The sequence below is a fragment of the Zootoca vivipara genome, chromosome 16 (assembly GCF_963506605.1).
Source record: "Zootoca vivipara chromosome 16, rZooViv1.1, whole genome shotgun sequence".
Taxonomy (NCBI): domain Eukaryota; kingdom Metazoa; phylum Chordata; class Lepidosauria; order Squamata; family Lacertidae; genus Zootoca; species Zootoca vivipara.
The window spans coordinates 27,274,439-27,289,719 of record NC_083291.1 but is presented as its reverse complement, the minus strand read 5'-3'; the positions used below and the strand labels follow the sequence as shown (position 1 = coordinate 27,289,719).

Genomic DNA, 15,281 nt, shown 5'->3' with positions numbered 1-15,281 from the left:
CATCTCTGGGCCATTTACATGGAATTGGCACAAATCAACAGCTATGGAGGATACTGTGCTGGAGTGGATATTGTCTTTGCATAGCTGCTAAGTCTCCCGTTTTCCCCGGGAAATCCCCGTTTTTCCAGCTGTTCCTAGCTGAAAAAACGGGTTTTTTTGTTTCCCCCCGGTTTATTCTGGTGCGGCGGCCATTTTGGAACTGGGCGGAGCATGCTCAGAAGCGACTTTTGATGCTGCTCTGCCCAGTTCCAAAATGACTGCAGTGCGACTTCTGGCGCGGCGGCCATTTTGGAACTGGGCAAAGCAGCATCAAAAGTCACTTCTGAGCATGCTCCGCCCAGTTCCAAAATGGCGGCAGCGCTACTTCCGGTCTGCTATTTCCGGCCCGGTCCCTTATTTCTCTGACAGCAACTTGGCAGGTATGCATCTTTGTAATTTGGCTTTATGCTGTTTTAAATGCCATCTGTTGCTTTATGATTTCTGCACACCACTTTGGAATTTTCTAAATATAAAGCAGTACAGATAAGTGCTTTAAAATATATAAAGTGCATGTTATAAATGGAGACCTTATTACCAAGTGCTCGGCCAATTATAGTTGTTGTTGTTTAGTCGTTTAGTCGTGTCCGACTCTTCGTGACCCCATGGACCAGAGCACGCCAGGCACTCCTGTCTTCCACTGCCTCCCGCAGTTTGGTCAATTATAATATAGATATTCAAATCCAAATATTCAGCAATCTTCTCTCTAACAAATTATTTCAACTTAGATGCTGCTCTTATTTCTCTGAAAGCAGTCGCCTTAACTGGTTTCCTGATTGCCCACCCCCAACGCCCGTTTCCCTGTACTTTTTCAGACAAATGATTTGGCCTAACTGCTGGTCCATCTACCCAGTCATAGGAATAATAGGCGCAGTACCAGTTCTTCTGTACAATCCCCAGTGAAATTAATAGGATCTGTGCAAGCGCACATCTGCTAATGCACAGCTCCCATTCTTCATGCAGAAGGTTGTCCTGGAAGAGAAAATATCATTTTAATGACCTTTTCCAACCCTGTAAATTGCTTTGATCTGGTGTTCTGTTATGAAGATAATTCTGCTATATGGCTGGAATATGCCCAGAGAAGGTCCATTTTTATTTATTTTTTACTTTATAATGCCGTTTTAATCTGCTTCAAAAGTTACACACACATACACACGAAGAGTATTTCAGAGGAGAGGTTTGGTTGTACTTGCTTTATACATCAGTAACTAACAAATGTTTGCTTCCTTCAAACTAAGAGAGGGGAGGTGCTGCTGCTTAGGTCACCCCCCAAACACCCCAATGATTCTGCTGTGAACATGGGCTGTTTTGTGGCAACCTTACCATTGACTCGCCAGTGGCTCAGCTTCATGGTGGACAAGACGTAGATGGAGTTTTTGAGAAGTGTTAAGTAGGGAGGAACCATTTGAATGGTATGAAACCCACCCAACCCTAGAGGTGTTTGACAGCTGTATTTAAAAGCTGGTGTTGTGTTTTTTTAAGGAGAAGGGAGGATGAATTACGGTAGGTAAAACCATCCCAGCACTCTGGAACTGGACACCTGCATTATTTCCAGACAGACAAAACACAAAAGGAACAAAGGTTTATTTTGCATTAGTTATGTGCTTGGCACCTACAAACAGAAGTCCCCTGCAGAGGGCAAATCTTTATACATTTTCTTTCTTAATATATATTTTACATACCCATTTATTACCCTCTTTAATATTCATAATATTGATTCCCCTCCCTCCCCCACACGCTAGAGACATAAATACATTTATCTACAACACATCAAAACAAATCTCTATACTGCAGTTTCTGTATTCTGTTGCTCGGCGTTTGGACTTCCACGCGACTTTAAAACTCCTTAGTACGTGCTCAGAATCACTTGTTTGCTTACTTTTAAAAGAGCTGAAGGAAAAGTAAAACCAGAAGGGAACAGTACTTTAGAAAGAAAGAAAATCGGCCATGACTTCATGGTCCAATTGGCAGGCTGGACAGGGGATAAGAAGACTTGCCCCTGGTGTTAAAAACTAGCTTTCGCCACTTCCCTGGTACATGCAAGATGTCTGGGGTTAGGCTGCATACCTTCACAGAACAGGCCTGGCCTCCTACAGAACTTGTCATTTGACATTATCACAGTCTGGAGACTTCCTTCCCTTCCAGTTGACTCCTCTGAGTGATATATATTTTAAGCATGCCTTGCCATGGCTTTGCTAATGCTACTTAGGCTATCAATAGCTCAAAGGCACTGAACGTAGAATTACCGTATTTTTCCATGTATAAGACGGTGCGCTTTTTGCTTTTTTAAAAAAATAGGCAAAAATTGGGTGTCGTCTTTTACACGAATAGTGAATGCTGAGATAGTGCAAGCAGGAGATTGGCAGCAGCGATTGGGCAGGTAATTAATGGCTGCGACAAGGCCTGCTGGTGATTGGCTGTGGCAATTGGGCAGGCGACTGGCGACTGGCGGCTGCGGCAAGTGTGCGGGTGGGCTGTTGGTGGCGGCAAGAGGGCAGGCAATTGGCGGCTGCGGCAAAGTGTGTGATTGGCAGTGGCTGTGGCAAGCGATCGGCCGTGGCAGGCAGGCAGGTGAGCGATTGGCGGAAGTGACCCCCCAAAAAAAGCTAAACAACTTAATTTCTTAATTTCGAGTTAAAAAAATAGGGGTCATCTTATACATGGGGGTGTCTTATACATGAAAAAATACGTTAAGCACCGTTTCCCCTTACACAGCATTTTCAACACTGGAATCCTGTGCGACAGAGATCCTGCTTTTTTTTTTTTTGCTACCAAGCATGTTTAACAGAAGCCTTTCCCTGCAAAGTTAAAGAAAACCTTTTTAATGGTTTAAATCCTCCCTCGCCCTCTTTTTGGTGACATGCTTTTGTAAGGAAAATCATTGCCGTCTAGGGAGAGTGAAAGGCCCCCAACAGCAAGAACACCAAAAAAAAATTGCTCAAGGAAGAGAATCTGTACTTCAAACACAATGTTCTTTTCCTACAGTGGGTGAGAGAAAGCGGTAGATTCAACTTAATGACTGTAGATGACAAGATAGGGAAAGATGATGATGTTACAACAAGGGCCTTTTAATTGCAGTGCAGTTTTAGGAAACGAAATCTTGTTGCTTGCAGCTGGGAAACATGGAAGGAACAGCACTCCCACACTGGACTTCCTCTGTTGTGAGCAGTTCGCACCAAGTTCAGATAGTTAATGCATATACTATATAGGTCTCCCCACCCCACCCCAGGTTTTCTGCAAACAATGCCATATTCTTTGTTTATTTTTTTTTAAAATCCATTAGAAACAGAAGCCACTCAGTTACATGACGGTCTTGATTCCAGTCTGCTGCTATCAGGTTCTTTGGGATTTAGCTATAGATGGCTTGTGTTTCCATTCATTGTTCACAAACGAGTCTCTTTTTTTCCTTCAAAAGTTGAAAAGCAACAGGGATGAGATCTCCAATAGAGATGATGAGATCCTCGCTCACTGTCGACCAGGATGGTGACTCCAAGCACCAGTTAAACCATGTGCACTGACATTTGTGAAGAGGACCCTGGTACAGCCCCGTATTGTCTATTATCGCAAGCATTGGCTGGGGGTTGGTTGTTGCTGGGATTGCTGATCACATGCATCCCATGATCCATTCCTGTCGACAGATATGGCCTCTCTCCAAAGGCCCCGTTGGAAGGCGAAGAGCAGAGTAAAGTGCTTTGGGTGTTGGCCAGTTTCTCGGGGCTTCCTGCCAACCTCGGAGAAGCTGGGAAATTGTATCCATACAAGTTGTAAGGGTTGTGAAGGGAAAAGGCGTTGTAGGAGCCCTGTTGCATGTGGCCGCCGCTAAACATATGCGAGGAAGATGAAGTGGAGGCAGGGTTGCCAGCTTGCATGACGTACTGGAACTGCGAAGTCGGGAATGACCCCAGCTGGCCACCGTAAGCTTCCATCTTGCCATTGCTGGGCAGCGAAGGAGGAGCCGGCATTCCTGAGATCAAAGATGGAGTCCGCTGAGGCATGAAGTTTTCAGAGGGCTGAGCGGCAGGCGCACCGCCGCTCTGCAGCCGGTTGTATCCACTGTCGCTCAAGCCTGGGTAGCTCTGCAGGGCGGCCATGTTGCTTCTTGCGCATGGAGGATAATCAGAGAGGTTGAGGTTGCAAAGCTGGCTCTCCCGACAGCCGACATTGAAAGAGTTGGGGGCCAAGTGGAAGGCCGGCGGCGAGCATGATGGAGAGAGAAGGTGAGAGGAGGCAGAAGGGGAAGGTGTCCCTGTGCTGGATGTGGTTGGGGAAGTGCCCGTGCTGCCCCCTGGAAAACAAAAACAACAACAAACATTTCTGAGGCATAATGCAGAACAACCAGCAAGCAATTCATGCCTAATGAATTTGCATTATCTTCCCTTGTCATCTCCCCCATTCCCTTTTCTTGTCTCCTGTAAAATTATTGTTCTCATAGAATCATAGAGTTGGAAGAGACCACAAGGGCCATCCAGTCCAACCGCCTGCCAAGCAGGAAACACCATCAAAGCATTCCTGACAGATGCCTGTCAAGCCTCTGCTTAAAGACCTCCAAAGAAGGAGACTCCACCACACTCCTTGGCAGAAAATTCCAGCTCTTACTGTCAGGAAGTTCTTCCAAATGTTTAGGTGGAATCTTCTTTCTTGTAGTTTGAATCCATTGCTCCGTGTCCGCTTCTCTGGAGCAGCAGAAAACAACCTTTCACCCTCTTCCATATGACATCCTTTTATATATTTGAACACAGCTATCCTATCACCCCTTAACCTTCTCTTCTCCAGGCTAAACATACCCAGCTCCCTAAGCCGTTCCTCATAAGGCATCATTTCCAGGCCTTTGACCATTTTGGTTGCCCTCCTCCAAAACTAGAAACAATGAACATACAGGTATGAGCACCATACAGGTCCACTGCCTTGCAAAGTGGTCAGAATCTGGGCTCCCATCTGACGGATTTACTCCTCCCCTTGCAGAGGGCAGCTTCAATAGAAACTCAACTTGGAAATGCAAGAATGCATTGCAAAGCCTCCTTATTGCAACAAGCCATTGAGGAACTGGTCAACTGACAAATTATATCAGTGTTCTTTTTGAGGAAGTCATATAGGATAACTAGAAGGAACGTGAAGACAGATGTTGCTTTATAAGTCTGGTGGAAGTAGTTCAAAACACATTAATTGTTTTCATGGCATTTGTTTTCACGGCAGCAAAGATGTGTCCAAAATTCCCATAGTGCTAAAAATGCTACGTCTGTTTCCACCCATCTGCTTCATTTTACATCAAGGCCAGAAGTAGGGGTTGAAGAATTTGTCCATTTGGTTCTCTCATTTTCCCATTTTTCTAATCTTAAGTCCAGTTCTTCACATTTCTGAAGCAATTCATGAATTTTCCTTTATCATGAAAATTCTCCAGCATTTTAGTGTGAATTTCTTCTGATAAGCACATTTTTGTATGCAGTTTCAACTACACATTTTTACAAGCAATTTCTCCTAATATAATGCATTTTTGTGAGTGTTATTTTAACTAATATATGCAGGTACCAGTATATGCACATCTTAATATGTGCATTACTGAAAACATACTTTGTTTCGCGAATTGCATAGCAAATGTCAGATAAATGCAAATTTCATAGGATGGCTGCATTCTAGTTCTTGTACTGTTTCATAAAGTGTAAATTCAACTTTTGGTGACAGCTGAATTGATTTCTCCCCCCCCCCAATTGTTTTATTGATTTTCATATTATATATTTATACATTCTTACAATATTAGTAACCTAAAACTCTCAGTATTACCACTTCCCTCTACCCCTCTTCCGGTTTTCTTGTTTCCACACAATAATATTTACACATTGATTTATATCAGCATAAAGTTCATATCTATACATGATTCTTTCTATAATCTCATATAGAATGCTCCATCAATTATACGCTGTAGGGTTTATCTCAGACTGAGCTAGTCCCCTAAATGTTCCCCTAGCACCTCCTTCCCAAAGCCTGGGAAGCCTCTGTCCAATTTAGGGAGGGAGGCACAATACTCCAGAGCAGAGGAGCCAACTCCTAGGGGCCATGGGGCACAATAAAATATTTGAAGGGGCTGGGCCCCCACAAAGTTGATGGGCATTCCCATTCAAATGGTGGGTGTGCACTGTGCCATGTGATTAATAATAATAATAATAAATTAATTTATACCCCACCCTCCCCAGTCAAAACCGGGCGGATGACACCAACAAAACCACAACAAAACGTAAAAAAGAAAAACAATTAGTTAAAATACAATTTAAATTTTAAATTTTAAAATGCAGCCTCATTTTAAAATGGCCCAAATCAAAACCATAAGGGAGGAAAACATAAGGGTCAGACTGAGTCCAGACCAAAGGCCAGGCGGAACTGCTCCGTCTTGCAGGCCCAGCGGAAAGATGTCAAATCCCGCAGGGCCCTGGTCTCCTGTGAGAGAGTGTTCCACCAAGTTGGGGCCAGTACTGAAAAGGCCCTGGGCCCTAGTTGAGGCCAATCTAACCACCTTATGGCTCGGGATCTGCAAAATGTTGTTATTTGTGGACCTTAAGGTCCTCCGCGGGGCATACCAGGAGAGGCGGTCCCGTAGGTACGAGAGTTATTATGTGGGGTGGGCCTTACTTGGCACCCCACAATATTTCATTCGAGTTGGCACCCCTGCTTCAACGGGTCCAAGAGCCCTCCTGCCATCTTCCCAAAGCCTGGGAAGCTTCTGCCTGGCTTAGGGAGGGAGGTGCAATGCCCACATGCATGATGTCATGACGTCAACCCCCTGCCCAATCGTCCTTACAAGCTGGCGCCTCTGGCCCTCAATGTTCCCCTACAAAGAAATTCACCGCACACCACTGATAGGATTCTACTACATGTTTTGTTAGTGACAAGTCAATTCCCCCCCCCCAGCATATTGATTTTGTATCTGGCTTTTGACATAATGGCAGGGGGAAATTGGCTTCATAATGATGTTTGTTAAAAATATTTTTCAGACGACTCTGGCAGATCAAAGACATGGATGAGAACCAGATTACTGCACAGAGGTAAGCAAAATGTTTGCTGCCTCTAATAAAGTCTCCAGTATACAAGACCCAGCTAGCTTTCTATTCAGAACACTTGCATCTAAGATACTTCTAGTACCTCTGAAATTCTGAACCTTGTGACTTGTTGTCCTGTTAACTTGTCAAAAATAAAGAAGTAAGCAGATTGAAGAAGTAAAATGGAAAATAGGAAATGACATGTCTGTTCAGGAGCATCAAAAAATGAATCCATACTAAGATGCTCTGCGAAGTGTTGGCCGCAGATCAATTAATCAGTACTCTTGGGCTGAACTAGTTTCTGAAAGTTATTGGAAACACTAAGTGTTACTCATAGTGAAGGATGGAGGAGAAACTTGAATCTGTTCACATTTTAATGTGAGCGAATGTAATTTACAGTACCTAAAACAATACTTGAACCAAAAAACAGCTGTCCAAGACTTTTTTTCAGCTGGACCTGCCACAACTCAGTACCGACACCTCTCAGCTGGGTGCCATTGCCATTGTAAGAAAACGAGGAAGGCATTCGTGGTGAGTTCCAGCACCTCTTTTTCTAGAAAAATAGCCCTGCCTCTATACTTCCACACTTCTCCAAATTTTGCCATGCAGTCCTCCAACCAAAAAAGGCATACAAAAATGAACAGATGATGGAAAATAGCTTGCAAAAAATTGTGTGTTTTGCAAAATTGCAGAGGAAAATGCGTATATTTGGGGAAATACTGTGGGTTTTTTCCCCACAAGGACTTGGTTAAGAAAAAAATATATCACAAACTGATGTGGAAATGTGGCAAACTGGCTTAATATTAGGGGGGGGGAATGAGGAACTGAAAGAAACCAACATTGTCAGAATGCTCTACTCCAATCCATGGGGCACACACACTCAATCTACTGTTGCCTGTGTTCACAAGAGTTTGTGTGGTGCAGGGCTGCTAGGCTGCTGCCTTTTTAGCATTTCAAAACCTGAAAATTCTATATGGCAGAAGGAAAGCAGAAGTATAAAAGAAAGAAATAAAAGAAAGAAGCATGTACACTATGGGGGGGGGGATGTGTCTGATTATACAACCTCCAAGTTATTGTCTACGTCAAGCCTGAGATCCAGGAAAGGGAACTTCACAATGGGGAGTACCATTCTGGACAATGCTAGAGAACCTCTAAGAAGAGCAAGCGACTGAGAGATTTTCCTGTCCTTCTGCACACCAGTGGAAATGCAAGAAATTACACTGCATCCATCCATGCCTTTTCCTCTAACCTCATCAAACCCAGCAGGTGCAATTCCATGTGACCAGGGGAATCAACAAGGTTCACAAAAGCAGTAGCCGATGCTTATCAGTTCCCTTCAGGCTGACATTCCTCCAGCAATTATCCACAGAATGCTGAGTATTGGATTTGGAAGTCACTGGCATTCAACCCCCACATTTCCTGTGCACACCGTCAATGGAATTTTCCACCAGATGATTACAGAAGGTCACAAATTGGAGCTATTACACATATAACCTGGGAATTATAAAACACTTGCGAAATACCCATCACTTTGACAGGCAGGTGTACGTGCAGAAGGTAGGCCAGCAATGTGCTTTGGAGAGCCAGAAGGGCTAAAGCATTAGACTTTGGCTAAAGATACTTGCCTTCAAGTCCTTGCTCGGCCCAGTATACCTCGGCCCGGTATACTTGAAGGAGCATCTCCACCCCCATCATTCAGCCCGGACACTGAGGTCCAGCTCCGAGGGCCTTCTGGCGGTTCCTTCACTGCAATAAGTGAAGCTACAGGGAACCAGGCAGAGGGCCTTCTCAGTAGTGGCACCCACCCTCTCATCAGATGTCAAAGAAATAAACAACTATCTGACTTTTAGAAGAAATCTGAAGGCAGCCCTGTTTAGGGAAGTTTTTTGATGTTTTGTTGCTTTATTATTATTATTATTATTATCGATCAATCAAGTTTTATTACGGTCATATACCAGCTATTAAAAATAAAAATGCTTTACAAGGCTATGGGAGTTGTCATTCGGGGTGGATATAAGAGCCTATGAGTTTGAAGGGGCTATGTTTCCAGAGGGCGGGTCCAGCTGGCCTTTCCCCTGGTGCTGCTCAAAGTTCTCAGTTTCGTACCCGAGCGAAGGAACTACTTCCCACAGTCCAATACCGAGTTTGCTATTCCAATGGTTCTCTTGTTCTGGGGGGGAAGGCTGGTCCTGCAGATCTGCGTGCAGAATCTGGCTACCGTCCGAGTTAACTTTTGCTCCTTTCCTAATAGTTAGGGCCTTTAGTTTGGCCTTATCTGGGAGGTTGGCCAGGCTCTCCAGAATGGGGGCGATGGTATCTCTGCGTGCCTTATTGAACAAAGGGCATCTTACAAAAAGATGCTCAGGGCTGCCTACTTCCCCCAATGGGCAGGAGCAGAGTCTCTGCTCATATGGGATCTTTCTGAAGGAGCCTAGCAGCACTGGCGAGGGCAATGCCGAGCTTTGGGCGAGCGTGAAGGCTCTTCTTGAGTTTCTGGATTCAAGGTAAAAGAGATACGCTGTCGGGGCAGCAACGTATTTCTTGTTTTCAGCTATATTGAAATCCGGGGACCTCATGCTGTCCAGCTGTCTCTCCGTGTCCACAATTCTTTGTCTGACCTTGGGGGGAGAAGCCCAGTTTCCGGAGTGTGGCCTGGACCTCAAACTGCCAGCCAGACTGAAATTGGTCTCGAAGAATCAGAGGGGCCAGACCTCGAGGGTGTGATTGTAGGGTCAGCCATTTATAAATTGAGGTAAGTCTGATATGAGCCTCAACCCTCATTTGCCCTGCTTCTAATCTTACCCAGGCGTTTATTATTATTATTGTTATTATTATTATTATTATTATTATTATTATTATTATTATTATTCTGTTGGGAGCCACCCAGAGTGGCTGGGGAAACCTAGCCAGATGGGTGGGATCTAGATAATAAATTATTATCATCTTTATTACTATTATTATTGCTCAGTCCATGAAGCCCACAGTGTAAACTTGAGCCAGGCATGGTTTTCTCAGCCTGGACCACCTCCCCAGGGTTTTTATGAGGATAAAATTGGGGCAAGCCTTAGGGTGCGTTGATTTGGGCTCCTTGGAGGAAGAGCAGGATATAAATGTGACAGATGAAGATCCCCTGCTGGAGGCAAAACTGCCCAACGTCTTGGTCCTACTCCCATCGCAGTGTGAAAAAGGCTCAACGCACTCATGGATGCCACAGGGGTGGAGAACTAAGCCTGCTCCTTGCAGGCTTGGCACAAGCTGAGAATTACCTGAGGATGGTAATCATTCTCAATCGTTTGTGCTTCAAGTGAAGGATTCTAAACAATTTGCTGCAAATATGTAAGGCTGGGGCTGGGGTTAATGGGTTTTGGCAAACCCTCTACACCCACAGAGCCATTGTTAGCACCTCCTATCTGTGTTGTGTGAGAAAAAGAATTGTGTCTAGGAGCCAGCAACCGCTTCTGCACTCTTGGAAAATGACATAGCGCAGAGTTACTGGAACTCTTCTCCCCCCCTCCCCCCTAAATGTTCTTCATTAAAGTCAAGAAGCAGAGCCAAATATTTTTAATAATGAGAATCTGGATAGGGTTCAACTTGGTTTCAAAAATACCCCCAAAACATTTAAAGTGTTTAATAGTTTTTTGGCTCTCCCCAGTCCAACCCCGTAACATCTCATTGCCATGTGCATTTAATTAATCTCAAACCTGCTTCGTCCCAAGAATAAGCCAACCTCAGTGTCGGTGACGTCATGCGTACAGAGTTCAGCTCTTCCAGAGCCCTTATGTTTTGAAGTGTATCTCTATTATTTTGGCTGCTTAAAAAAAAAGCTGGGTAGAGCCTGGTTATTGGTTTAAGCCAGCTAGATGCTTCTTTTTTTCTGTAAAACAAACATGGTTCTAGAAGGTCCTTTGCATCTGTCATTTTCCTGATCTCTTTCAGCCAGAGAGATGACAGCTTTCTTAGGAGAAAGACACGATGTCCTGGTCTGACAAAACGCCACTTACTTGCTCAGTGATGTTATTGATGAGCAAGCCTTTAAAAATCAAACAAGCAGTCACACACAGAACATGATGAGTTTGCAGATAACTACAAAAACATGGATGGAGAGGAGCAGCACTCCCTGTGAAGAAACAGGAGTGGTGTTTTGGGGTCCTCCTAGAACTGATCCTGGAGTCTTTTCCACCAAAGGGACTTTCTAAAGTGTAACACAAATAGCTTTACTGTAGCCAGTTTTAATATGTATCATTTCTTTCCCTTTGCTGCTACAGTAATAGGCTTTTAGGAGTTTCACAGTTGTTGCTTTTAAAGTGGTGGTTGTATTTCTTACTGTTTCAAGAAACTGTTTGCTGAATCTTACGATTACAGTGGAACCTCGGTTTTTTAAACACCTCGGTTTACGAATTTTTGGTTTACAAATGCCACGGACGCAGCTGGAACAGATTAATTCACTTTCCATTACTTTCAATGGGAAAGTTCGCTTCAGTTTATTAACGCTTCAATTCATGAACAGACTTCCGGAACCAATTGTGTTCATAAACCGAGGTACCACTGTACTTTGTCACTCTGAGTGCTTCTAGAAGATGAGAAAAATATAGACAATAATAAATAAATAAAGGCTTGCGCAGGAGAATTTCTTAGTGAAATGGACGTGCCGGAATCTGTCGTCTGGGCTGTGCTTCTCACATTGTTTCACGGCATAATCCTGCTAATGTCCTCCTAAGCCCCTCTAGAAAAAAAGAAACCAACTACAAAACATTTATAATGACTGTGGGCTGCGACTTACAGTTATGTAAAAAGCACAGAAGATGGAAGGAATATTGTGTTAGTCTATTTTATTTTATTTTATTTTATTTTATTTGGCAACAGCCTGCTTGTCTTTGTTTATAGAAATCAGTTTTGACTTTCTGACCTAATTCTCCTAAAGGGAAGTGGCATGAACGGAAAACGACCATTCTTTTACAAGCTATTTGTAGGGATTAATTTGGACAACCTCTCCCCATACCCTGACCAGGACCCTGTGATCATCACCCCTGGCCTTAAGTGTACCCCCTCTGCAAGAGGTCTGGAGAGTGACAACATGAGATCGGGCCTTTTCTGCTATGGCTCCCTGCTTGTGGAATGCTCTCCCATGGAAGGTTCCCCTGGCGCCTTCATTACAGTGATACCTCTACTTACGAATAACTCTACTTACGAATGCTTCTACTTATGAATGGAGCTCCATCCGCCATCTTGGATGCGGTTTATATAGGATTTTTTTTCTACTTATGAATTTTTAGATAGGGTTGCTTCGACTTACGAATTTTTTCTCCCAATGCATTCCTATGGGATTCGACTTACAATTTTTTTCTACTTACGAATGTGCGTTCGGAACACATTAACTTCGTAAGTAGAGGTACCACTGTACTTATATTTGGGCACCAAGCAAAAATGTTCCTCTGCTTCCAGGCCTTTGGCTAATTAGACAATCATTTGTAACTGAAAACCAATGAAACACATTTAATAATAATAATAATAATAATAATAATAATAATAATAATAGCCTTTTAAACTGTGAGAGGGCTGTTGTTTTTGTTTACCAGGTTATGCATTTTTGTGTTTTTATATTGCAAACTGCCCTGTGATCCTTAGATGAAGGGAGGTATATAAATGTAATTAATAATAATAATTTATATTTGTCGAAGAGCCTGTGAAATGCTGTTCAGCAACTCAGAAGGCACTGAATTCATGTTTTGCACAGTGGCCATAAAAGTCCAGCTGAATCATAAGGAAGTTAGTCACAAAGGACATAATCTTCCACATATCAGCAGGAGTCCAGGGGGCAAACATTGTGTCGAGCCTGATTCTAGTGCAGGCATCTTGTTTAGCAATGTGCCAGAGGTCTTCAGTCGGTCCCTTATAAGATTCAGATTGTTGTTTCCAGGGCTAGCAACGTGGGCTAGCATAGGCAGCATTATTAAATTGCTCTTAGCTGTTGGTTTCCATAATAGCTGGAAAAATGCAAAACCGCCTGTCTCTTCCAGGGTGTCAAATCCTCATGCCTTTAAAACTTCCCGTTTTGCTTGAGCTTAGCTATTTTTGAGGGTCTCTTAGGAAAGCTGCACACAAAATGAAGACCATAAAAGCTGTAGGCGTAAAGCCATTTATGACTTCAGCAAATGGGTCCTGAACTAGGGACAAATTTTAGTTGATGCCATCCTGAATGAGCAGCCAAGGCAACAGTTGGTAGTAAGTCTGCAGGGAGCTGACCGGTCACATGGTGTTGGCTTGCTTCCTGGTTTCTCAGCTGCCAAATTGCATTTAAAGAAGCTAAAAATACATGAAATATTTTCCTTTCCTTATATTACTTGACTATGTCAGCAGTTGCTGCGGCTGATATGAACATGTCATTTGATAAGCACTGGGGCGGAAGGTTATCAGTGCAGCTATGGATTCAAGGCCTAGTGGCCCATCTAATCACTGGTGCAGAGAATGCCACCCTTGGCCTGATAATCCAAGGATGCTCACAAACAAATGTGCGGCTAAAACATGCCCCAGGCTCCGAGTCAAAGCCTTTAGGCACAGGGCTACCTTTCACAGTCTTATAGTAGCTACATGGGATGAGGGAGATATGTGATCTGATCTCCCAACGTTTTATTTTAAAACAGCTATGGGGCATTCTGAATTTGATCAGAGCAAATATATTGAGGTGGGGTGTCAACTTTTTACTCCCATAACAGCGGCGGAGCTTCATGCTCCGGCACTGGGGCCAGAGAGCAGGCGCGCTGCCCCCAGTGACGTGACACGCATTTTGGGGGCAGGGCGCGCCGTGCGCAGTGACGCATAGCTGCCAAGTCTCCCGTATTCCCCGGGAAACCCCTGTTTTTCCGGCTGTTCCCAGCCGAAAAAACGGATTTTTTTTGTTTTTTCCTGGTTTATTCTGGCGCGGAGGCCATTTTGGAACTGGGCGGAGCATGCTCAGAAGCGAGTTTTGATGCTGCTTTGCCCAGTTCCAAAATGGCTGCAGCGCGACTTCTGGTGCGGCGGCCATTTTGGAACTGGGGAGAGCAGCATCAAAAGTAGCTTCTGAGCATGCTCCGCCAAGTTCCAAAATGGCGGCAGCGCTACTTCCGGTCTGCTACTTCCGGTCCAGTCCCTTATTTCCCAGGCCGGAACTTGGCAGCTATGGTGACATGGCGCACGTTTTGGGGCGGTGCGGGCAGCGGCGATGGTGCCCCTGGGATCGTGTCACTCGGGGCGCACCGCCCCCACCGCCCCTATCTTCCTATGCCCCTGCATTATAAAGTTCTGTATTGACACCACCACCCCTCCAGAAAAAAAAAACTGCTATTAGCCTGGCCACACATGTAAGTCGTAAAAAGTACTATTTACTTACAATGTTTTGACCAAGGACATCAATCAAACAGAACATGCCGTAACAGATATTCCACTCCTAGGGGGCAAATCACTAAAATCCATGGTCCCTGAGGTCTTTGTATGTAACATTAAAGGAAGATAATCAGCAACAGAGATGGAAACAAAATAAAAAAATTCCTTCCAGTAGCACCTTAGAGACCAACTAAATTTGTCATTGGTATGAGCTTTCGTGTGCATGCACACTTCTTCAGATACATACGAAAGCTCATACCAATGACAAACTTAGTTGTTTCTCTAAGGTGCTACTGGAAGGAATTTTTTTATTTTGTTTTGATTACGTCAGATCAACACGGCTACCTACTTGTAACTAGCAAAAGAGATTGTATGTTTTTGGGGTTGGTGTTAAATTCTTGAAAGAGCCTTGGACTGGGTGAGAGAGGATTTTCAGCAGCACCCAGGAAGTACCTCTGAAAATTGGATAGGTGCAGTGTTTTTTTTCCTGGGGGGATGCATACCCCTAAACATTTTGTGAATCTTTGCACTTTTGTCCACTTACTGTATTTATTTTTCCTGATTTGAACTATAAAATGGAGATTTTTCTTGAGTCAAAATGAGAGTACCCCTAAACATTTTTTTAGGGGGGGGGGAAGCATTGGATAGGTCACACATCTGAGAAAACAGAATGATACAGAAGTTTCCTTCTCATACATTTTAATTAAACTTTGGATTGAGGAAGTAGTAGTTAAATTATATCAGAACAGTGGGGGCCATGGGACTTAATAAGCCTCAGAAGCACTTGCTGACTCCTCCCAATTTTATCCAAATCATGAATCACCCTCATCCCCCAATAGCCTTTGAACACAGGAG

The 15,281-nt window shown here is 43.9% G+C and overlaps 1 protein-coding gene across 1 annotated transcript in view; it reads right to left on the bottom strand.

Annotated features, from left to right (window-relative positions):
* Positions 1–1,622: 1,622 nt before the first annotated feature.
* Positions 1,623–15,281, bottom strand: part of TBX15 (T-box transcription factor 15) — a 109,620-nt gene continuing 95,961 nt past the window's right edge. Inside the window, exon 8 of the mRNA XM_035141024.2 lies at positions 1,623–4,321. Within this exon, the coding sequence (XP_034996915.2) occupies positions 3,537–4,321 (785 nt within the window). The 3' untranslated portion in view covers positions 1,623–3,536. The remainder of the gene's footprint in view (positions 4,322–15,281) is intronic.